This window comes from Anomaloglossus baeobatrachus, chromosome 12, assembly GCF_048569485.1.
Source record: "Anomaloglossus baeobatrachus isolate aAnoBae1 chromosome 12, aAnoBae1.hap1, whole genome shotgun sequence".
Classification (NCBI taxonomy): Eukaryota; Metazoa; Chordata; class Amphibia; order Anura; family Aromobatidae; genus Anomaloglossus; species Anomaloglossus baeobatrachus.
The window spans coordinates 45,889,894-45,914,893 of record NC_134364.1 but is presented as its reverse complement, the minus strand read 5'-3'; the positions used below and the strand labels follow the sequence as shown (position 1 = coordinate 45,914,893).

The 25,000-nt window shown below is 43.9% G+C and overlaps 1 protein-coding gene across 6 annotated transcripts in view; it reads left to right on the top strand.

Annotated features, from left to right (window-relative positions):
* DAAM1 (dishevelled associated activator of morphogenesis 1) overlaps window positions 1–25,000 on the top strand; it is a 317,520-nt gene that overhangs the window by 175,118 nt on the left and 117,402 nt on the right. For all 6 annotated transcript variants that reach the window (XM_075330205.1, XM_075330206.1, XM_075330203.1 and 3 more), the window contains 3 exons: window positions 1,060–1,280; window positions 18,808–18,897; window positions 24,067–24,138. In XM_075330205.1, the coding sequence (XP_075186320.1) occupies window positions 1,098–1,280; window positions 18,808–18,897; window positions 24,067–24,138 (345 nt within the window). In that variant the 5' untranslated portion in view covers window positions 1,060–1,097. The remainder of the gene's footprint in view (window positions 1–1,059; window positions 1,281–18,807; window positions 18,898–24,066; window positions 24,139–25,000) is intronic.

The following is a 25,000-nucleotide window of genomic DNA, read 5'->3' as shown; positions in this document are numbered from 1 at the left end:
CGGTGGTAGAGTGGGGGGGTCACAGGAGGCAGGAGCGGTGCTGCATTACGGCGATGCTGGTGGGGCAGAGGGAGACCCAGACGCTCACTGTGGTCGCTGTTCTGTGCCGGGGCTGTGGACGCGACGCTGCTCTGTGTGGCGCTGCTCTGTGCTGGGGTTGTGGACGTGACGATGCTCTGTGTGGCACTGCTCTGTGCTGGGGCTGTGGACACGGCTCTGCTCTGTGCGGTGAGCGGGAGGCATGGGCCAGTCTGAAAATGTTGGCGGTGCAGGCTTCAAAGAAATGGCAGCTGGAGTGTGCACGTGCGCAGATGATAGCTTGAGTCGGGAGCTTCATCTTGTGGACGCGCCGACTCTGGGCGCCATTATTTGAAGCCCTCAACGCCATCATCAGAATGGCTTCTGCCTTACCACTCCCGGTACAGAGCAGCCCCACACCCAAAGCCCTGGTACAGAGCTGCGCCCACAGCACACCGCAAAGCATTAGCCCTGCTTCCTTTGACCCCTCTCCACTTCCCCCCAGTAACCTATATTTGGGTTTTAAGACGCACCCCACATTTTCCTCCCCACATTTTTGGGAGGAAAAGTGCGTCTTATAATCTGAAAAATACGGTATTTATCACGCAGCACTGTACAGGAGTAGTAATCCTCCTCTGACCATGGTGGATCCCACTAGATCATTCCCTTGTTTTTATAGGCTTTATGGTGGTTTTGGTATGTTTTTTGTTTTGTGCCAAGAAATTTGAGAACCCAAACACAGGGAGGAAATACACATAGGAGTGGTAGTGACATCTAAATACTGGACACCTAAATACTGAGCCATCATGGTACTCCCATGCTTTTTTGTGCTCCTGCCAGCCGTTCCGTATTTTTGTTGGGTTGTCTTGCTATATAAACTGGATAGGCTTATGGATATTCTGAGGGGTACGTTAGGAGATATGTTGTTTTTTGTTTTTAGTTTAATGATTCCTCATGACAAGATGGAAAACCTAACATTTCTTCATTTTGATCTGGTAATCGTACAACATATTAACATGTTTTTTCTTTTTTTTCCTCCAGGATTTCTTAGGAAGGATTGACTCTTAAGTCTCCCAGCCATGGCTCCGAGGAAGAGGAGTAACCGTGGAATCTCCTTCATCTTCTGCTGTTTTCGAAGCAATGAACATCCGGAGATCACCTACCGGTTACGAAATGACAGCAATTTTGCACTGCATTCAATGGAGCCTGCGTTGCCCATCCCCCCAGCTGAGGAGCTCGACGCCATGTTTGCAGAATTGGTGGTAAGTGCCGCTGTAATACTCTAAAGAGTACGTTGGTAAAGTGATTACGATTGGCGGAAATGTGATCTTATTGGTTTGACATAATAGAGTATTCCATTAAATACAAATATCATCATTAATTTACAGTAAAGGTAAAAGAACTGTACGCTCATTGGTATCTGCACCAATCTTGAGTATTGGGACCCCATAGTCCACTTTGTGTATAGCACAGTGGTGTGTGCCCCATTCACTTCTAATGATGTGATAGAGCGGCTATATCAATCTCATATAAGAGCGGTTGTCGCTTATTCCTAAAGCTACTCCATTTACTCAGGCAAAATAATGGCGGCCCCCCCCATACATATTAGACTTGCTGACAATCCTGAAATCGGCGGGTTCAGACATGTGTATTATGGGATTTATAGATGTGGTATTATTACAGCATTACCTGATAAGTATAAGAGATTTTATGCCGGATTCACACACGTGGGTTTTTGCGGTCTGCATGTAGCAGCCGCGGGTTTCTTGACCTGAACTCAACAACCTCCTATATACCTAAGAGGCTGTCACATTGTGGTCCAGTGACCCACAGCCCGTGCGGACGTCACGGTCCATACTCAGAAAACCCACAGCTGATTTATTGTTACACTGCGGTTCAGGCATTTTATCTCAGGACATCGTATTAAGATTCAGCGCTGCACTCAGCTTCTCATTAAGACGATGTTGTATTCTGCATCGCGCCCTGATGCACCGAGAAGCCACCGTAAGAACCTTGGCGCAGTGTTATTGATGCTGTCTGGGGTCTGATGCCTGAATATACTGAATGTCTAACTGCCTGTTACTCTGTTGTATGTACATTATTTGGTGCAGAAACTGGGACATGACACGGTATCTAACACCCCCTGCCTGAATCTGCATCTCCTCTGCTATAACTGCCTGACTGATGCTGGAATTGATACTGGAAACATTTCTTACAGCAATCTTTTAATGCATGTTTTTATAATAAAAATATATATATATACGTGTGTGTGTGTGTGTGTGTGTGTGTGTGTGTGTGTGTGTGTGTGTGTGTGTGTATATGTATGTATATATATATATATATATATATATATATATATATAGGCATATATGTATAAAGTGTGTGCGTGTATATGAATGTCTGTGTGTGTATGTATGTGTATATAATATATATTAGCATATATGTATAAAGTGTGTGTTTATATGAATGTGTGTGTGTATGTATGTGTATATAATATATATATTAGCATATATGTATAAAGTGTGTGTGTGTATATGAATGTCTGTGTGTATATAATATAATATATAATATAATTTATATATATAAGCATATATGTATAAAGTCTGTGTGTGTGTATATGAATGTCTGTGTGTATATAATATATATAATATTTTTTGTTATATATATATTTTAGCATATATGTATAAAGTGTGTGTGTTTATATGACTGTCTGTGTATGTATGCGTATATAATTATATATATAATATATAATTTCTTACATACATACAACGTGTGTGTGTATGTACAGTATGTGTGCGGATATTAGTTTTTCTTTAAAATCCATATCAACCAATCAGATCTCAGCTCTCATTTCTTACACTTCTCTGGTAAGATGAAAGCTGCACTGTGATTGGTTGCTATGAGCAACAAAGGCAGTTTTGATGGCTGAGGCCTAATGTCGATGTTGAGCATTCTTTACCTATAATTGTGCATATGTAGCACTAGACTGGTTGAGTTAGCTGCTGTCTTTTCCATGATATAATGTATATTTTATATAGAGTAGTGGATTAGTAACATACGCACTTAGTCTGCCTTGTTATTGTCCAGGATTGGGGACCGGCACACAGTCAGACCTGGGTATTGATCGCATAATGTCTCCCGCCCGATGTGTTCACTGGATGTGTGTGTTATACAAACTGAGTGTCTGGAATCAATGGCGTCTGATCACTTACTGTTTACTCTTCTGCCCACGACTAATGAGCCCGGCCGTGCCGTATCCTGTAATACAACTCGTGGCCCGGCCGCCCTTGTTTACCTGGCACAGAGACATTCCTGCTGAAATGAGGCTTGTACTTCTTAAAGTGGAAGAAGAAACTGCGCAAACCATGAGGCCGAGATCGCCATTAGTTTATTTTCAGTATTTGATGCAAATTCTGCAAATCTTAGTGTTGCTGGCAGTGGAGGTGTGCCGCCCCCGTGCCAGCAGCTGAGCTGCTCAGATCCGGATCCGCGGTGGCTCGAGGGGTCTCCGGACCCGGAGGTCGTGCGGCCACTCAAATGAAGGGGGGTATATACAGGGGATTTTATTAGAGTTCGTGACGCCACCCGTGGTATGTGGTAATTTGGAGTACCACCGCTGCAGTTGGGAGTACATGGGGTGATGGAATTAGGGCAGCCAGGTGTTGTGACCCTCCACGGGTAGGGGGAATACCCCGGGACTCGGTGATTGGTAGAGGGGAGTGCCGGTGGATGCAAAAGGGGGTCACTTGTGTACTCACTCAGTCCATTAAGCTGACATCGACAACTGGATAAACCAAAGTTCTGGACACCACTGCCGCTGAGGGGAGCTTAGTTCAGGTCCCGTTCCCAATGGTGCTGCCTGTTGATCCGTGACCTGCCTCCTGACACTAAGTTTACTTCTCTGTTGGTCCCGGTAGTATGGAACTTGCCGAGTCCTGCTCCCCAGTATGGCTAACTGAGGGAGCTTGCTCTCAGGGTTCACGCTTGGGATTTTCTGGACCGTTTTAGGGGAAAGTCCTATCCCCCTCGTTGCGCTAGTACCCCGATTTTGGAGCGGGTGGAGAGTGGATCTTGAAGGCTCTGTTCTCGTTGGGTAAATTGTTAGGTTGCCTGAAGCTACTCCCTGACCTAGGGTCCACGTACCCCGTCGTGCCCTGGTCCTAGCCCGGTGATGGTACAAGGCCGCCGGCTGCCCTCCTCGACAGTTCCGTGCCCCTTGTCACGATCCCCTGCGACCAAGGGTCCAGCTCCTACTAGGTTCAGACCACCATCTGCTACCTAGATGCTTCCACGGAGCCCGGCTCCTGACCTCCTCTCTCCTTCACTTCCAACCTACTACCCTCTCCTCCTACTACTACTCGACCGCTGCTACTCCTGACTCTCCTGACCTCCCCTTAACCAACCCCCCAAGTGGGTGACTCTATTCCACTCAGGCCGTCCACTGGTGTGTCTGGTGGGTGTGGTGCAGAGTGTACCTAGGATTTTAATCAGCTGATGTAGGCAACACCATATAGTTGGGGACCCATAACCAAGGAGGAGGTGGATATTGCACAGGAGGGCAGATTGTGCAATACCCTGTGACAACCTGATAGTCCAGGGGCATCACAGATGCAAGGCAGTAAATGATATCTAAGGGTAACCGGGCCAGTGTAGTCAGCAACTTCATCCATGTCAGATGTAACTATTGCTGACTGATGGTATGTAGAGTACTTTCTATTTGATGGACGGACATGATTGTAAATGAATATTAGCGGCAATGGGACATTTCCACCAATGACTTCCCCCCGCATAGGAAAAACCTGCAGTAAAATCCACAGCGCCAAAGGTTGTTGCAGATTTCCTAGCATAAATACAGCGCCTTTGCATCAGGTGGTTGTGTGAACTTACCGTTATATTGCAGAGGAGTTTATTAGGAGGATAGACTGATTTCAAGAGAAATCCACTTCAAAATTTCATGCAGTTTTTGCCATGACAGTATCAAGTCTTGACTGGTTTTCTTGAGGATTTTGCATTGAAGATGTGAAATGTCTTATTTATTTTTCTCTGTGAGGTTTTCAGCACCATGTTGAGAAAAAAAAAACTTGCCGTACGGACAAAGTTTTTTTGAAGCAAGTTTTTATGTGGATTTTGGTGCAGGTCTGCGTAAAATTCCACATCGAAAGAATCATTTCAATTCAAACACTTAGGCCTAAGCCACACGGCGAGAAAAACGGTGCGAGTGGAGTGCGATAAAACATCACATTCCACTCGGACCAACATTAATTAGCCTGGGTGTCAGAACACATGAGCGATTATTTTCTCAGCCCTATTCGGACCGAGAAAACAATCGCAGCATCCAGCGATTGTAATGCGACTCTTTCTCTCGCACCCATTCAAGTCTATGGGGCGAGAGAAAAATCGCACTGCACTCGCGGTACACCGGTGTACCACGAGTGCAGTGCGAGAATCGCAATAGCCGGCTACAGTGGGAGATAAATCCCTCCCTCCCTTCTCAGTGCCGGCCCGCCCCCCGAGCTGAGGTCCGCTCGCACAGTCGGACCTCAGTCGCAGGGACACTCGCATGACACTCGGCTCCCGCTGTGCTGCCAGTGGGATCCGAGTGTCATGCGAGGATCGCACTAGTGCCCTGTGTGGCCCCGGCCTTAGGCTCTGTTCACACAGTTTTTTTTTGAGGCATTCAAAAGGGAACGGCATCTGTATACACTTCTTTTGTGGGGGGTGGTTTAGAGGATTTTTTTTCCTGAAGGTTTTGGATGAGTTTGTTTTTTTTTCTTTTTTTTCTTGAAGCTTTTTCATTTGACAGTGTACAGTTTTGAATAATTTCCTCAAAAGAAGTGATGAAAACTTTACTTTTTTTTTTTTTTTTACATAGATTTTAAAAAACGCTTAAAGAAAAAAATAAACTAAACGCAAATTGGATTTCCAGTAGAAATTAATAGGAATAGTTTGAGTGTTTTTTGGCTAAGTTTTCGGAACAAAAACTTAGTGGAAATTCTCAAGCTTTTAGAAGTTTTAAAAATTGGAGAATTCCTGTTTAGTTTCTGCTCCAAAACCTCCTCGAAAAACTCAGTCTAAGGCTATGTGCGCTTGCTGCAGATTTGGCGCAGACATTTTCTGCATGTTGTGGCAAAAAAAAAAAAAAAAAGCGTCAAAAACCAGATGCAGTTTTAATGTGGTTTCGGTGCAGTGTTTGATGTAATTGAAGTCAATGTGTGAAAAAATGCTGCTAAACTGTACCAATTGTTGACATTTTCTGCATCAAAATCTGCACCTAAACCACATGGGGAAAAAAAAAAAGATTCGTGTGCACAGTAAATCCAAAATTCCACAGACTTTGCTGGCTTCAGGAGAGGCATACAGATTTTGATGCAGTTTTAAAAAAAAAAAAAAGAAGAAAAAACAGCGTCAAAAACAGCAGCGTGTGCACAGGGCCTAAGGATGATATCCGCAGCATGAATTGTTTTTTTTTTTTGTAAAGTTGAAATCCATAGTATCAGTCAGTTTTTTTGGCAGGTTTTTTCTACAGCAGATTTTCAGCTGGGAAATCCTTTGACTGTGACACACGGATGTGTGAATGAGGCAAAGTACAAATTGCGACTCACTGACCAGTCGTGCGTCTATGAGGTTGGCACGTTCGGTCAGGAGTCCAGCGGCCGGTCTAAGAAGCACTGTCCATACTCTGACCATGACACAGCCGTGTGAATATCAAATTTGCTCAGTGGGAGTTTAATCCTAAGGGGTACTTTGCACGCTGCGACATCGCTAGCCGATGCTAGCGATGCCGAGCGCGATAGTACCCGCCCCGTCGCACATGCGATATCTTGTGATAGCTATTGTAGCGAACATTATCGCGACAGCAGCGTCACACGCACTTACCTGCCCTGTGACGTCGCTCTGGCCGGCAAACCGCCTCCTTCCTAAGGGGGCGGGTCGTGCGGCGTCATAGTGACCAATAGAAGCGGAGCGGCGGAGATGAGCGGGACGTAAACATCCCGCCCACCTCTTTTCTTCCGCATTGCCGGTGGAGGCAGGTAAGGAGATGTTCCTCACTCCTGCGGCTTCACACACAGCGATGTGTGTTGCCACAGGAACGAGGAACAACATCGTAACAGCGGTCGACCCGACATTATGGAAATGACCGACCGCTACACAGATCGCCGATTTACAACGCTTTTGCGATCGTTTATCGGCGCATCTAGGCTTTACACGTTGCAACATCATTTCTGGCGCCGGATGTGCGTCACTTTCGATTTGACCCCGACGATATCGCAGTAGCGATGTCGCAACGTGCAAAGTACCCCTTAGTCTCAGTAATAGAGATGGGTGTATAAATTTGCCCTTTCCTGGTCCAGTGGCTAGGTCAGTATATCATAGGAGCCCTAAAAGACCCCTCCTCCCTGACTACATCTACTTTCTTTGATTAGCCGGCCTGGCAAGGTGTTGTATGTGCATCACACCGGAATGATGACGTGACACCAGGCTGGCTAATCAAGAGTAGATTGGGATGCCATCTGATGCGGAGATGGTTACCATTGCTTATGTCCAGTGGCCACAAACTAATAACTTGGCCGCCGGACCAAAATCCTGCAAATCCATTCGCTCATGTCTACTCAGTAAATTTGTAAAATCACCAGACTTGATACAGTTCGGCAATTTGTTGACTCTGACGTGAATGATGCCAACGTTGCAGTCGTAGAGTTCTCAGCCATTGTCATGTAACTTCTGATATTACTGGCAACTAAGCAGTTTAATGGCCAATTTCCAAAGCATTTGTTTACGATGTCTCCATATAATGTGGATGACTGCTCGCTGTTAGGTGTAAACCATTTTAATACAAATGAATACGACGGTTACACTTTAAGCCCAACCACAATCTCATGTTCCGCCATTGTTGCTTATATGAACTTTTCAGCATGTTATAATTATACTTTCTTTTATGGATTCGACTTTTTACTTTGTGATCTCAAAAACAAACAAACTACCCTCTTGGGTACAATCCCTCAATCGCAACCTTCTAGGTCTGCACAATACACTGCAAACTATGTATGGTAACACCGCTCAGAATTACAGTGAGGAGCACATTGCCCCCAAAATAAAAGTACTAATTTACTTCCCTTGCTCATTTCCTACTTTAACACTACACAGTCTGTCTGTCACGCAAGGACATCCTTTGCCATCCTGTGCACACTATCGCACTGTTTTACTAAAGCTAGCCACAAAAAAAGATTAAACTGCGTTCTGTATTATGTAGTCATACAGTCATGTCCGAAAATGTTGGCACCCTTGAAATTGTTCCAAAAAATGAACTATTTCTTCCCCAAAAAAAAAACACATTTTGTTATACTCATAATTATTTCCTTTGTGTGTTTTGGAATGACACAAAAAAAAACAGAGAAAAAAGGCAAATTGGACATAATTTCAGATAAAATTGTTGGCACCTTTCCAAAATTGTGATAAACAACCTTTGTTTCAAGCATGTGATGCTCATTCAAAGTCACCAGTGGCAAATAACAGGTGTGGGCAATATGAAAATCACATCTGAAACCAGATAAAAAGGGGAGAAGTTGACTGAATCTTTGCATTGAATATCTGTGTGTGCCACTCTAAGCGTGGCGAACAGAAAGAAGAGAAGAGAACTGTCTGAATACTTGAGAACCAGAATTGTGTAATGTAATCAAGAAGTTTACAACCCATGGCACAGTAGTTAATCTCCCTTGACGTGGACGGCAGAGAAAAATTGATGGAAGGCTGCAACGCAGGACAGTCATGGTGGGTAAGCAGCCCTAATCAAGTTCCACAGACATTCAAGAGGTCCTGCAGGCTTAGGGTGCATCATTGTCAGTGCGATCTATCCGTCGAGATTTAAATTATTATTATTATTTATTATTATAGCGCCATGGCGCTTTACATGGGAAAGGGGTATACATAATAGGGACAAGTACAATAATCATAAATAATACAAGGCACAGGCTGGTACAGGAGGACAAAGGTCCCTGCCCTCGAGGGCTTAGTCTTCAAGGGATAGGTGAGGATACAGTAGGTGAGGGTAGAGCTGGTTGTGCGGCGCTATATCAGACTGAGGGTTACGGCAGGTTGTAGGCTTGTCATGAATGAATGAATGAAACACTATGGAGAAGACTCAGGAGGACCCCACAGCTGACACAGAGACCTAAAAAACCTAAATTGGAGTTTGCCAAAATCCTTCTGGCAAAGAGTCTTGTGGACAAATGAGGCCAAGATAGAGCTTGTTGGTAAAGCACATCATTCTACTCTTTACTAACAACTTAATTAAGCCTACAAAGTGGAGAACACAGGACCTACAGTCATATATGGTGGAGGTTCAAAGATGTTTTGGGGTTGTTTGCTGCCTCTTGCATTGGGTGTCTTAACTGTGTGCAAGGTATCATGAAATCTGAAAATTACCAACGGATTTTGGGTTGCAATGTAGAGCCCTTTGTTAAAAATCTGGGTTTGCGTCCTAGGTCATGGGTCTTCCAGGACAGTGACCCCAATCAATCTTGAAGAAGCCCCCAGAAATGGATGGAAACAAAGCGCTGGAGAGTTCTGAAGGATGTGCAACCAAATATTTAATTAACGGGGACAACAATTTGGTTGTGACTATTATTGTGGTTTTGTGTAAAATTATGTCCAATTTACCTTTTTTCTTATGTTTTTTTTATTTTTTTTGTTCCAATACACACAAAGGAAATAAACATATCTAGCAAAACTTGTGTAATTGCAATAATTTTCTTAGAGAAATACTTGACTTTCTGGAACAGTTTCAAGGGTGCCAACACTTTTGGCCATGGCTGTATATACACAGATTATGTAAGTTTTTACTACCTTCCTGTATATTGTTACAACAACTACTCGTGTGATTATTACTGAGGACATGAGGGAGGTGCTAGAGTTATTGCCTGTTATTAGGCCAATGCGACACTAAACAATAGTTTAGTCCTGTTTCAGGCACTGGCGCTAAGAATGATGGACCCGTGTCTTGATTAGTGTCTTTGTACCACGCCTGTTTAGGTGCCATAAAGGTTATTTCCCAACTCTTAACATTGACAACATGTTTGGTTAAGGCCAGGGTATGTTTGCACGGTGTTTTTATGTGGATTTTACTGGCCAAGTTTTTGGTGTATTTTTTTTATATATATTTTTTACATTGTTTTTTTGTTTCTTGAGCATTTTATTTATTTTTTTCACAGTTGATTCAAAAGTAAAATTTGGAGTTGCTTTTTATGCAATAAGGTCTTTAGCATTGACATGTTGCTTCTTTTTTTCAAATGGGGAAAGAAATATAGCACAATTAAGAATGCTACACCCGTGTCTTGATTAGTGTCTTTGTACCACACCTGTTTAGGTGCCATAAAGGTTATTGCCTAACTCTCCACATTGAGAACGTTTGGTTAAGGCCACAGTGTTTTTATCTGTATTTTACCGGCCATGTTTTTGGTGTATTTTTTTTTATATTTATTTTTTAGTGTTTTTTTTTTGTTTCTTGAGCATTTTTTTTTCACAGTTGATTTAAAAGTAAAATTTGGAGCTGCTTTTTATGCAATAAGGTCTTTAGCATTGACATGTTTCTTCTTTTTTCAAATGGGGAAAAAAATATAGCACAATTATTACTTCTCATTGAAATGAACAGGAAGCTGAATCCATTTATTAGAAATAATTTTTCCTGGGGATTTTGGAGCAGAATCTGCATCAAGAAACTGTGTGAACATCCCCCTAACATGATTAGGTATATCACTTTAGTAGAAAAATAAGCGGCAACTTACAGTCCCAAAAACAAGGAGTGCATGCTCGACCTCTGCTCCATTTAAAGACAACCATCCAGCAGAATTTTTCTATATAAAGTAAAGGCAGTGCCATACTGGCACTATGATTCTGAATCCAGGCATACCTGTTATAGAAAGATCGGATGCTTGGTTGATGAAATATCCTTAATCAAAGTTGCAGAAATGCCGTGCACAAAGGCCCGCCCCCGCTGCACCTGTGAATCACAGTACAGGGCATTTCTGCAACTTTGATTACCAATATTTCAGCAACCAAGCTTCGTATCTTTCTATAACAGATATGCCTGGATTCAGCATCATAGTGCCAATATGGCACTGCCTTTACTTCATATCACAAAATCCTGGTGGTTCGTTCTCTTTAAAGTGAACTGTCAACAGATTTGGGGCCTATAAGCTTTGGCCATCACCACCGGGCTCTTATATACAGCATTCTAACATACTGTATATAAGAGCCCAGGCCGCTGTGAGAACATAATCACTTTATAATACTTACCTAAACGGTCAGTGCGGTGCAGATGGGCGTCTCTGTTCTCCAGGTGCGGAGCCTCCTCTTTCGGCCATCTTTGTCCTCCTCCTTCTGAAGCCTGGGTGCATGACGCGTCCAACGTCCTCCACAATAGCCGGCATTAAGATCCTGCGCAGGCACACTACAATACTTTGATCTGCCATGCTCAGGGCAGATCAAAGTGCACCTGCGCAGGACCCCAGTGTCGGCTAGTGTGGATGATGTAGGACGCATCATGCACCCCGGCTTCAGAAGATGGAGGACAAAGATGGCCGAAAAAGGAGGTGCAAGTACCGGAGAACGGGGACACCGATCCGACCCATCTGCTCCGCAGCGACATTTTAGTTAAGTGGTATAAAGTGTTTTTTACGTTCTACACAGCCGCCTGGTCTTTTATATACAGCATTCTAACATGCTGTATATAAGAGCCCACTGGTGATGGCCGCAGCTTATAGGCCCCAAATCTGGTGACAGGTTACTTTAAAGTCTGTGGTTTTTGGGATACAAAGCTGGATCACAAAGGATCCCAGCAGTTTGACCCCAGTGATTAATAATTTACTATTTTGACAGTATCCATAGTAGGGGATAATGTAGTATATAGGGAATAACCCTTTAAAGCAGTAACAGAGCCAGATAGGGGACTGCAATAGAAGTGTGAATATAACTTTCTGAAAGAAAGTTCTTATAGGCCAGAAATAAAACTTTTAACCCATTATACGGCGCCAACATATACCGCAGCGCTTTACAGGTACCTTCATTACTGTCCCCATTGGGACTCACAATCTAAATTCCCTTATTAGTATGTCTTTGGGGTGTGGGAGGAAACCCCCGCAAACACGGGGAGAAGATACAAACACCTTGCGATTGTTATACTTAGTCCACTCATATAGTGACAGTTAGTTGCTCGTGGTCGTAACCATGGATACCTAAGCTGCAATGCCCTGCACATGAGGTAAGAGACATGGCTAATCAGGAAAACTATACTACATTTCTAATTGGAGGTATTTGGTAAGATTACTGTTATTACAGCTACGGATCTTTGAGATGGGAATGCTCATTTCAAATAAACTAATGATTATGGAGCCACTTAATCATAACCTAATTAGGCTATATAAACCATAAAACGTGTAGTTTTGTAGATTATCTTTGTGTGTGATCCCCCCCCCTCGTGATGACAGGGTGTTCTCTCTGACGGCAATGACTTCATGCACAGAATAGGAGATGACTTGTTAATTGGGGCTGTCTGTGACCCGGGAGGCCTGTCTGTGTGACCACAGCGCAGAACGAGCAAGGATAGGAAATAAAGAGCTGTATAGGAGGAAGGAGACGTGAACTCACATCCTCCACTGTATAAACCGACGTTCCTGGTCACAGGGGAAAATGCAACGCGGCATATTACTGTGCCCTGATGTCGCCTGCCGGGATCGCATGCTCCAATATTGCCTATCTCGTTTTGATTAAGTGCCACTGTGTTAATAAAAAAAAAAATAAAAAATCAAACTTCCAAAATTATGAAACTGGCGAAAAAGTAGCTGGCGTACACATGATATGTCTGTCAGCAGGCTGTTTGTTTGGCAGACTGCTCTCTCCTCCATACATATAAGCGCTCGACTCGACCAAGATTTCAGGATAGAGGATAAAGTCGCTGGCAGACTCCTCTGGCGTCAGCTTTTCTTCCCTTTAAAGAGGTGGTCCACTACACAGCATAGTGGCCACATCGATGTAAAGCTCATAAAGAAGGCTTTTGTCAAATACCGTGGGCGGAGTTTCAGCGCTCGTCACAGGCCAGGATCTCAAGCACTCTCTTTCGCTGCAGAGTGCCGCAAACATAAGCGATGCTGGGCTGTGACGAGCGATGAAACTCCGCCCACAGCCCAGTCACTCAGGGAGACTGGGGCCGCCTCGGTGATGTCGGGTTAACTGGAAGTTGACATGACATCACTGAATCCCAGAGGTCACGGAGCCCGGGGGTCACATGATGGGGATGAGCGGACCACAATAGCTCCGCTCAGAGGCACTATTGACTACACAAGGTATTTGAGGAAAGCCTTCTTTATCACCTTTACATCGATGTAGCCACTATGCTGTGCAGAGTGGACCACCCCTTTAAAACTAAAAGAAATCCCAACTGCCAATCTTTCTCTACTCACACATCTTTTGGGGAAAAGTCATACATCAGATGCTCCGTCAGCCCCGCTGACACCAGTGGGTTTTGGCAACATTCATCCTTGCATGGGGTCCTTAAAGGGATTCTTTCAGCAGGTTTCTACAATATAACCTGAAGACGGCATGCTACAAGTGTTAAAATAGAGACTTCAGCCCTACCTCTGTTATCTCTCACTTATTTTTTTTTTATTTGTTTACCTGCAATACTAGCTTAAGCCTCTTATCTTTATCATTAGTGGATCTCAGCAGCAGTGAGTTGTAGTCCACCTCCACCCTCTTCTGTGATTGGCAGCTTCTGTCTATGGAAATGTACACGGAAAGCCTGGTGTGGGCGGGGCAGCTCTCTCAGCTCTGCTACATATAAATCTAAAATCTGTCACTTTGTCATAACGGCTGCAGCCAGTAATCTAAGTGATACATCATTGAACTCAGGGCCTCTTTACCTACATCATGCCGCTGTCACAGGAGGAAGCAAAAACCTGCTGACAGATTACCTTTAACTTCAAGATCAGGCACAGAGTCCTGTATGGACAAGCTTAAGGACTTTTATTTGACAGTTTTGAGGGTCCCTTTTCCTATTGACCTGTAAAGATTTCCAGGAGGAAAGTCCAATGCAGAAATCTTAAAAATAAATAATAATAAAAAAATTAAATATATTCTACACAAAATATCATTCCTGGAGCAAATCTTTACTAAAACAGAGATGTCAGGATAGCTGCAAAGTCCCGGATAAGCCATAGATGGTTTAATTGCTTTTCTCACGATTTTTTTTTTTTAATTCTTCCTAATTAGAGGGTTTGAAAATATAAAGTGACGCTGTAGACAATAACAAGAGGGACAGGTTTAATATGGGCTATTGAGGTCTGGTGGTGGACGGAGCTGTTTGAAGTAAGAATAATGCCCTCAAGTACAGCAAAAGGGGTAGATATAAATTATCATCAAAGGGGCAGCGCTGCGCCCGAGCATCTGCTGCTCATTTATGTGGCAATGAAAGGCAAGCGGCTCCAGAACTTCGTGCAGGTAATGAAATATTAAGAGCAGTCTGTTTCATGTTTACCTGCCATGTGCCCTGGAAGCGTGCAGCCGGGAAATTAGAGGCTTTAGAAGAGGCGCAGGTGTTGAAGGCTTTGCTCATGTGTGAAGAAAACACAGAGCGGCTCTCTTTCTGTTGCTGCGCGCACCGTTCACCTGTACAGTCGTGGCCAAAAGCCCTGAGACTTACACAGAATTTTGTTTTTTACAAAGCATGCGGCTTCAGTGTTTTTAGATTTGTCAGATATTTCTATAGTTTAAAGACGAGGAGAAAGAGGTATGCCGGCGCTGTCGTGAAGAAATCAAATCAAACTGGTAAGTCCTTAATGGTGATTTATTAGAGCTAGGCGTTTCGGAGTAAAGCTCCTTCTTCAGGACCAAATATGGTATTTGGTCCTGAAGGAGGTGTTTTACTCCGAAACGCGTAAACTCCTTCTTTGGGACCAAATGTGGTATATCGTCTTGAAGGAGGAGTTTTACTCCAAAACGCATAAACTTCTCTTTTATGACCAAATATATGATTGGTCCTGGAGGAGTTTTACTCCGAAACGCAGAAACTCCTTCTTTAGGACCAAATGTGGTATATCGTCCTGAAGGAAGAGTTTTACTCCGAAACGCGTAAACTCCTTCTTTGGGACCAAATGTGGTATATCGTCTTGAAGGAGGAGTTTTATTCCAAAACGCATAAACTTCTCTTTTATGACCAAATATATGATTGGTCCTGGAGGAGTTTTACTCCAAAACGCATAAACTCCTTCTGTAGATTCAAATATATATTTGGTCCTGAAGGAGTTTTACTTTGAAATGCGTAAACTGCTTTATGACCAAATGTGGTATTTGGTCCTGAAGGAGGAGTTTTAGTCTGCAATGCATAAACGCCTTCTTTAGGTCCAAATATATATTTGTCCTGAAGGAGTTTTACTTCCAAACGCGTAAACTCCTTCACTGGAGCCAAATATATTTGCTCCAGAAGGAGGCGTTTTACTCCGAAACGCGTCAACTCCTTCTTTAAGTCCAAATATAAATTTAGTCCTGAAGAGGCAGTTTTACGCTGAAACAAGTAGACCTAATAAATCACTGTGAAGGATTTACCAGTTTTATTTGATGTCTTCATAACATTGGCGGCGTACCCGCTACTCCTCGTGTTTGAGCTGCGCTACCGTTGGGGCTGATGTTATATATGCTGTATAGTAGTTTTGACTCTCACAACTTTTATGTCACTTATTCTATCTACTTGGGTAAGACCCTATTGCGCTCCCGTCTTCCGGCATTATATCATTTCAAATATTTTGATGTTATATTGAAGTACAATTACAAGAATTTCACAATTTTTTTTTTTTTTTTTTTTTTTTTTATAGAATTTTACAGGTCATTAAACTCTTATTGCTAAATACATAGTTTTTTGCAAAGTCTCAATATTTACAAAGTGGTCCCTTATCTCATCAGTCAAGATGAGATTCCCATCAACTGCTGCGCTTTGTATTGACCGCAACCAAGGTGACCAAGTGAAGTGAACTTTTTCATCTCAGTCACTGCCTATGCAGAGCGCAGCAGCCGATGACAAACTCATGTCGACTGCTGCACTCTGCTTAAAGGGAACCTGTCATCAGAAATTTAGCTTGAAACCTAAAAGTTTCCCCCTCTGCAGCTCGTGGGCTGCATTCTAGCAGGTTCCTGTCCTTTTTGTGGCCCCTTTTAAATCAAATTAAATATTTTATAAACTTGTACCTTTTTGCTATGTAATTTTTGTAAATCGTCCATGGGGGCGGGTTCTCTGACCGTTGCTGTTCCTCCAGCACATTGACGCCGTCCCCCCACGCTCCATTTCATCCATCAGGACGCCGCCCACTGCGCCCGAGGTGCCGCCCACGCCAGGATCGCTGGTGACGTGTGTCACAAGCACGAGATTATGGGCGGCGCTGTGATTGCATCGCAAGTGCCCGCCCATAATCTCGTGGACGCGCTTTCCCCCACTGCCTCCAGCGTTCTGCGCAAGCGCTCGCCGGCCAAATAACCCGACGTCACCTCCTTCCCATCTTACCCTGCAGCAGGGCAAGATGGGAAAGAGGTGACGTCGGGTCATCTGGCCAGCAAGCGCTTGCGCAGAACGCTGGAGGAAGAGGGGAAAGTGCGGTCATGAGGTTATGGGCGGCACTTGCTGATGACACTCACAGCGCCGCCCATAACCTCGTGCCTGCGCAAAACGTCACCAGCGGTCACACGTGCACACGGTGCACAATCCCGCTACAGTTGCACAGCACATGCGCGGGACCACGGGCGCCCAGGGGCGGCGTCCTGAGATATGAAATTCAGCGTTGAGGGGCGGCGTTAATCTGCTGGAGGAACAGCAACGGTCAGCAGAGCGCCCGCCCCCATGGACGATTTACAAAATTTACATAGCAAAAGGTAAAGTTTATAAAGTATTTAATTTTGGTTTAAAAGGGGCCACAAAAAGTACAGGAACCTGCTAGAATGCAGCCCAGGAGCTGCAGAGGGGGAGACTTTTAGGTTTATAGCTAAATTTCTGATGACAGGTTCCCTTTAAGCAACAGCTGAAATGACTGAAACCGAGCAGCTAATGTATGAAGACTGTATTGAATCAAGTGCAGTGCACACCATTCAATACAGACTTAACTTATTATTAGGAGCTGCTGTTACAGTTTTTCTGTTTTCTAATGCTAACTAGGACTAGGCTCTGGTAATAAAAATGTTAAATGGAAAAATATTAAAATCACAAAAAATATTAAACATTTTATAATTCATTTTTAAAATGTCTGTTTTCATCAAAAAGGAAAAAAATAAAATTATAGAGTCAAAGGACTAACTGTAGATATATCAAGAAGTTAAATTCTGGACTTGAGCAAGGGCCTGAGGGAGTGCTAACAGTGCGTGGCTTAAAGGGAAGGGACTGAGGGAGTGCTAACAGTGCGTGGCTTAAAGGGAAGGGACTGAGGGAGTGCTAACAGTGCATGGCTTAAAGGGAGGGGACTGAGGGGAGTGCTAACAGTGCGTGGCTTAAATGGAATCTGTTATCAGGTTTTCACTATGCAATCTGAGAGCAGAGACCCTGTTTCCAGTGATGTCACTTACTGGGCTGGTTGCTGCATTTTTAATAGAATCCCTGTTTTCTCTGCTGTAGATTTAGCTGTGCTCAAATTGCTGAGCTCTGTATAACCCCGCCCACACCACAGATTGACCATTTACTGTGTACACTGTGCCTTGTTAGCAAGCTGTCAGTCAGGGGTGAGGGAGTGATTATACAGATTAGAAGGACTGCCTGGCAGGAGACACCTAGTCCTATAGTGATAATCTCCTGCTGATAAAACACTGATTGTATTGAAACGACAGCACCAAGCACAAAAAGTTGCATCCCTGGAATCAGAGTCTCCACGCCTACATCATGCTCCTCTCAGATTAAATAGCACAAATCTGCTGATTCCCACTTCACTTGCAACTTTCCTTGTCAAAATTCTGCATTATTATGCAAATAGACAGTGATCTATGCAAGACTGATAATTTTAGATGGGTTTTCCCCTCTCTATCACCAGTAAGTATATAAAACACTATTCATACATTTATATTGGGTGCATCCATATTTAGAACATTTGGAAACTCATGTTTTGTTGGCTTTTTTTTTTAATTCTTTGGTTGCTGTTGCTGCTGTTGTTGCTGTTGTTGTTGCTGCTGCTGCTGTTGCTGCTGCTGTTGCTGCTGCTGTTGCTGCTGCTGTTGCTGCTGCTGTTGCTGCTGCTGTTGCTGCTGCTGTTGCTGCTGCTGCTGCTGCTGCTGTTGCTGTTGTTTCTGCTGTTGTTTCTGCTGTTGTTTCTGCTGTTGTTTCTGCTGTTGTTTCTGCTGTTGTTTCTGCTGTTGTTTCTGCTGTTGTTTCTGCTGTTGTTTCTGCTTCTGCTATTGTTGTTGCTGCTGCTGCTGCTGTTGTTGCTGTTGTTGTTGCTGCTGCTGTTGCTGTTGCTGTTGCTGTTGTTGTTGCTGCTGCTGTTGTTTTTGCTGCTGCTGTTGTTCTTGCTGCTGTTGCTGCTGCTGTTGTTGCTGCTGCTGTTGCTGCTGCTGCTGTTGCTGCTGCTGTTGTTGCTGCTGCTGTTGTTGCTGCTGCTGTTGGTGCTTTTGTTGCTGCTGCTGCTTTTGTTGCTGCTGTTGTTCTTGCTGCTGTTGTTGCTGCTGTTGTTGCTGTTTTTGCTGTTGTTGCTGCTATTGTTGCTGTTTTTGTTGTTGTTGCTGCTTCTGCTGTTGTTGTGTTTTATATACCAATATCTACTTTTTCTTTTTCAGGATGAACTGGACCTCACAGACAAGCACAGAGAAGCCATGTTTGCCCTTCCAGCCGAGAAAAAATGGCAAATTTATTGCAGCAAAAAGAAGGTAAGCTCGGCATAAACACGACCCTTTCTGTCGTATGATCTCAACGATTTCACGTTCTGAACCGGAAAATCTAGAAGCGTTCGCGTTGGCCGCAGTGTTTTTCATATAATGTTGTGTCTGTGTCTGGTGTAAAAACAAAAAACAATTGATCTTAAAGAACATAAATAAGATAAACCAAACCAATTTATTTGCTGGCCGCCCTCCAGGTCACAGACAATGATCTGCTGTTTGGCGCTGTGGTTTTTGATGAGAGAAGGCGGCCCAGACGGGAAAGATTGCATGTTCCGTAACAATCGTTGAGAAATTGATTTTTCACACTCTCGGCGGACCTGTGTACAGTAAGGATTATGTGCAGCGTTAAGAACGTTTCATACAACAAATGACGTCAGTTTAAAGAAATCTGTCTCTGTGCCCAATTTTCTTTGTTTGCGCTTGTGAACTGTTCCACCACCTAAGGTTATTTACTTTCATTTGTCACTACCCTGCTCCAAATTTTCCTGCATTGGGTGCAGTAATCAAATTCTGTCTTCCTGCAGCCACCACTAGGGGGTGCTCTGGTGCTCCCTGCATACTGTTTATTGAATATAACCAGAAAATAAGCGCTAGCATGAATTATAGGATTTTTGGAGTATGTGAAACAGGATAGTCCAGCTCCAGCTTATCCTTTGTTACTTGAAGAATCTTGTACACGGGACGTCAAATATCTACAAAGAAAACGCTATACTGGCGTATGCATCAACGCGTTTCTGGTGTGCATCCACCCTTAATCAGACCCAAATAAATTAAACCTCCTGAACTGTGGAACACTTCTCCTCTCTCCACACAACATGCCCCTCACCAAAGGTGAGTCTAGCCTTTTGTTTCTTTCTGCTAATGAGAGGTGGGTCATTCCACATCAAGTGGACCAGTTTTAAAAATCGTCCCCACTCGACCTTCTCTTATTTTGCTGAAAATTTATAAGGATGTACATGTATGTTTGAAAAGAGGTTCTGTAAATTTTTAGGGCCAGATCTCAAATACATTGGGCACTGTTGACCTTTCACTGGAGGCCCCCCCCAAGCCTGCGGCTTCAGCTAAGAGGATTTTGCAAACTTTGGCACATAGCCATTAGAGTTCTATACTGGCTATGATGCTGAAATTTGGCATACTAGCTCAACTTTTGCTGCTAAACGTGATAAAATTATATATATATATATATATATATATATATATATATATATATATATATATATATATATATATATATATATATATATATATTATTATGTACAGGGCAAAGCACCAGTTCCTATTGGTTTTTGGTCTTGAGTTATATATGGGCAAAGTTTGGCATAAATTTTATGCGAGGCGTTTTGCAAGCTACTTTGACACAAAATTGCGGCCGAAATATTGTTTTGTCATAGCCGGTAATAATTTTATTGTGTTTAGCAGCAAAAGTTGAGCTAGTATGCCAAATTTCAGCATCATAGCCAGTATAGAACTCTAATGGCTATGTGCCAAAGTTTGCAAAATCCTCTTAGCTGAAGCCGCAGGCTTGGGGGGGGCCTCCAGTGAAAGGTCAACAGTGCCCAATGTATTTGAGATCTGGCCCTAAACATTTACAGGACCTCTTTTCAAACATACATGTACATCCTTATAAATTTTCAGCAAAATCGGAGAAGGTCGAGTGGGGACCACTGGTCCACTTGACATGGAATGACCCAGGTTTGGTCACTGCAGAGTGAACTTTCAGTCTAAATGCCCTTAAACGTCGTGACACTGTTTGATGAGACAGATCCTTATCCTGTTTAGTGCTGAACTGGCGAGCATTTCCAGCTACAGTGTTGAAACAAATACCCATAGACATTTTCCACATTATCCTGTTGTAACAATGCAATATTCTTGAAATCACAGACTTGGAACAACCAACTTCTCTTGATATGGCTGATAGGGTCACCCCTTTGGCCTTCATCTGGACAACCTGCTGCCGGAGGTTTTCAGTCACTTTCAAACAGCACACGACGTTTGCAAAGTCAGTGCAAACTGGAAAGTTAGGCTACCAGTTACATAGGGTTTGTCAGATAATTAACGAAATTAGCACCAGGTGCAGATTAACACCACTAACTAGCAGGGATCTAAAAGTGTTCTCTAATTTTCATCAGTGTTCTTTTTTCATTTCTCTCATTTATATTTTTATTTTATGCTTCACAATAAATTCCATTTATGAAATAAGCTTAAAATACTGCGAGTTTCCTCATGTTAGGATATAATCACATAGGACGACACAAGGACCGCAAAATTTAGGAAATAGTGTGTTCTCTCACTTTGATCTCAAGTGTAATGTCGATGTCGCTACCGAAAGCATCCGCCCCCGTTGTTTGTGCGTCACGGACAAATTGCTGTCCGTGGCACACAATATCGCTAGGACCCGTCACACATACCTTCCTAGCGACGTCGCTGTGGCCGGCGAACAGCCTCTTTTTTTAAGGGTGAGGTTCATGCGCCGTCACACATTGGCCCACCAATAGAAGCGGAGGTACGGAGACCAGCCGCATTAACGACACAACCACCTAGTTGCCGGCAGGACGCAGGTACGTTGTTGTTCGTCGTTCCTGGGGTGTCGCACGTAGCGATGTGTGCTGCCTCAGGAATGACGAACAACCTGTGTCCAGCACCAGCAACGATATTTGGGAAATGAACGACGTGTCAATGATCAACGATTAGGTGAGTATTTCTGATCGTTAACACTCGCTCATAGGTGTCACACGCAACGACGTCGCTAAAACACCGGATGTGCGTCACAAATTCCGTGACCCCGACGACATATCGTTAGCGATATCGTTGCGTGTAAAGCCCCATTTAGTCCAACCTCTGACATTGCAGGTCCCTTGCTAAGACCTCATTGCACATTATAGTGTTAATAAAAAACAAAAGAAAGCAGTATTACTGATGATGGTGCGTCCTGGATTTGACTTTACACATGCGACTGGTTATTTCCATGATGGGGGAGATGGGCGTACATCCAGACGTGAAGGTGAAGGTCGCCACCCTTGCGTATAGCGCTGGGTAAGCAGTGCCACTTAACGGCACAGAACAGACACACTGGAGCGGTTTAATAAGCTTGTAAAAAGCATCTCCCGTAATGATGAGCTGAAAAGTTTACTGTCCCCTCTGCAGGATACAGACTGCTGGGAATTTATGGACTGTTGTCCCCGAGTTATCATGACTTACTAAATTGAGTTCCACAGACCATTTATTGTGAGTAATTTCACCCAGACAATTCTGACTTACACTTAAAGACTAAATAAGGATGAATATAGAGACTCTTTCCCAGTGGCGTACGTGGCATTAATGGGCCCCAGTCCAAAATCTCCAACGGAGCCCCCAATAATCACAGATCTATGGATTCAATAGAAAGCATAGGCTGCCTAAGCGTCCCCCGCTGCGTGTGCTGAGCCGCACACTTGTCGCAGGTTTATTATGCGAGCAGTAGGGGGGTCTCTGGACTCAAATTGATCGGCAGGATACTAAAGTGCCTGACGATTCTGAAAAATCAAGAAGAAAGTTAACTTGCTCATTGAAGAGTGTTTTTTTTGTTTTGTTTTTTGTTTTTTTGAATGATCGGGGGGGGGGGGGGTGGGAGGGGATTGGCAGTTTTGCTTTGTCCAATCCTCAAAACACATTTTGTTGAATTAGGGCCGTTTCACACATCCGGATTGGCAGATCCAGCGCACTCCAGTACAGTGTATACAGTACAGTGGCAGCACGGCAACTTCCGGGTCACATGCTTCGGTCACATGACAGCATGCCACCGGAGGTTGTCGCGATGCCATTGTACTGTATACACCATACTGGAGTGCGCCGGATCCACCAATCCAGAGAAAAGCCAGATGTGTGAAACTGCCCTTACCTGAACCTCGGTTTTGTAGATGTTCACGAGCTCTTGCCTTTAGCGCTCAGCTATGATTTCCAATCTGCCATGCTGCCATTCATCTTTACTACACTTTGGGGGGCCATACCCAACCGGGGAAAACTAATTTCCTGAATGTATAACCTAGAAAATTTTGTGGGGCTAAGATGTAAAAACTTTTTCAAAGGGTATTTGTCAAATCAAAGGCTTTTTGATCCTCACTCGATCAACACCACCTTCCATTTCCACATGAAAGGGAGTCCATCAGACCAAAATGACTATTCAAACCAGTACAACCTTGCCATGGCCAAGAAGTTCAGTGAGCCTTCCTACCTACATACAGTATCTATCGCCCATCTTCCTCTTCCTTGGTTGACGGCACTAACTTTACAGAAGTCAGTGGAGGATAGAGACAGATGGAAAACCAAGAAGTGCAAAGGTGCAGCCAACTGTAAAAGATCACCGAGTGCCTGCGCTTGGTTTGAACAGTCATTTTGTCCTAATTGACTCCTTTTAAGGTTAAAATGGAAGATGGTATTGATTATCACTATCTATCTAATATGATGTGTGTGTGTATATAATCAATACCATCTTCTATGTTCACCTTTTAAAAGGCGTCTGTTAGCACAAAATGACTGTTCAAACCTAGCATGGTAGAACTTGCACACATATACAGAGCTATATATCCGAAAATGGCCACTTTTGTGATATACTCTCTCTCTCTGCTACAAATCCAACATGTTCCATTAGATGAATTTCCTTTATTTACCCACAAGTGTCCTTTCTAGACGGCGTCTTTTGTGTTTCCAGCAGACCATCACTCCAGTACAATGTGTCGGCCATATTTCCCTTTTTCTAATAAATCCCACTTCTTAGATGTTCTCTTGAAGACTGTAACGTAATTATTCCTGCTTTTCAGCTAAATGTAAACCAGTTGTGACAACTCATTAGAAGAATAGGCTTTGTCTTTCTTCTGCAGGTCTTCTAAGGGCGCCGTCTTTTCATCTTCAAGACTTTCTTCTCTAGTTTATATATAGAAAATCACGACTTTGCTTTAATTCGTGTCTACTTTTTCCACATTTGGTCTCGTAGGGTTGGTGAGGAGAGGGGGTGAGCATTGATGGTGGTCATGGGATTCCTTGCTTCTATATATCTCGTCCCTCCGGCAGCTCAGCTGATGGGGATTATGCGCACTATTGTGCGTTGTTCCTTTTTGGTCGATGGGCCTTAGTATTGGCATGTTTGTTAAAACTTAACTTTTGCTTTTTGCTCTTTCATAGGACCAAGAAGAAGACAAAAGTGCGACAAGCTGGCCGGAGTTCTACATCGATGAGCTTAATTCTATGGCTGCTGTAAGTGTCCGCTGCTTTTGTTCGTATCAGCAATTGGTTTTGGTCACAGCTCCTACTGTAGATACGGGATGGATCCGAGACATGAAGACCTGACCCAACTTCCTTTAAAGAATATAGGTGTTCTAAGAGTGCAGTGTAACCACATACGGCGTGTTCACACTAAAGGTCCAGTCACACTAAGCAACTTACCAGCGATCCCAACAACGATAGGGATCGCTGGTAAGTTGCTAGGAGGTTGCTGGTGAGATGTCACACTGCGACGCTCCAGCGATCCCACCAGCAACCTGACCTGGCAGGGATCGCTGGAGCGTCGCTACACGAGTTGCTGGTGAGCTCACCAGCAACCAGTGACCATCCCCCAGCGCCGCGTGGAAGATGCTGCGCTTGGTAACTAAGGTAACCTTTGTTACCAGCGCACGCAGCTACACGTGCAGAGAGCAGGGAGCAGCGCACACTGAGCGCTGGCTCCCTGCTCTCCTAGTTACAGCACACATCGGGTTAATTACCCGATGTGTGCTGCAGCTAAATGTGCACAGAGCAGGGAGCAGCGCACAATGCTTAGCGCTGGCTCCCTGCTCTCCTAGCTACAGCACACATCGGGTTAATTAACCCGATGTGTCCTGCAGCTACATGTGCACAGAGCAGGAGCCGGCACTGACAGTGAATGCGGAGGAAGCTGGTAACAAAGGTAAATATCGGGTAACCAAGGACAGGGCTTCTTGGTTACCCGATGTTTACATTGGTTACCAGCCTCCGCAGAAGCCGGCTCCTGCTGCCTGCACATTTAGTTGTTGCTGTCTCGCTGTCACACACAGCGATCTGTGCTTCACAGCGGGACAGCAACAACTAAAAAATGGCCCAG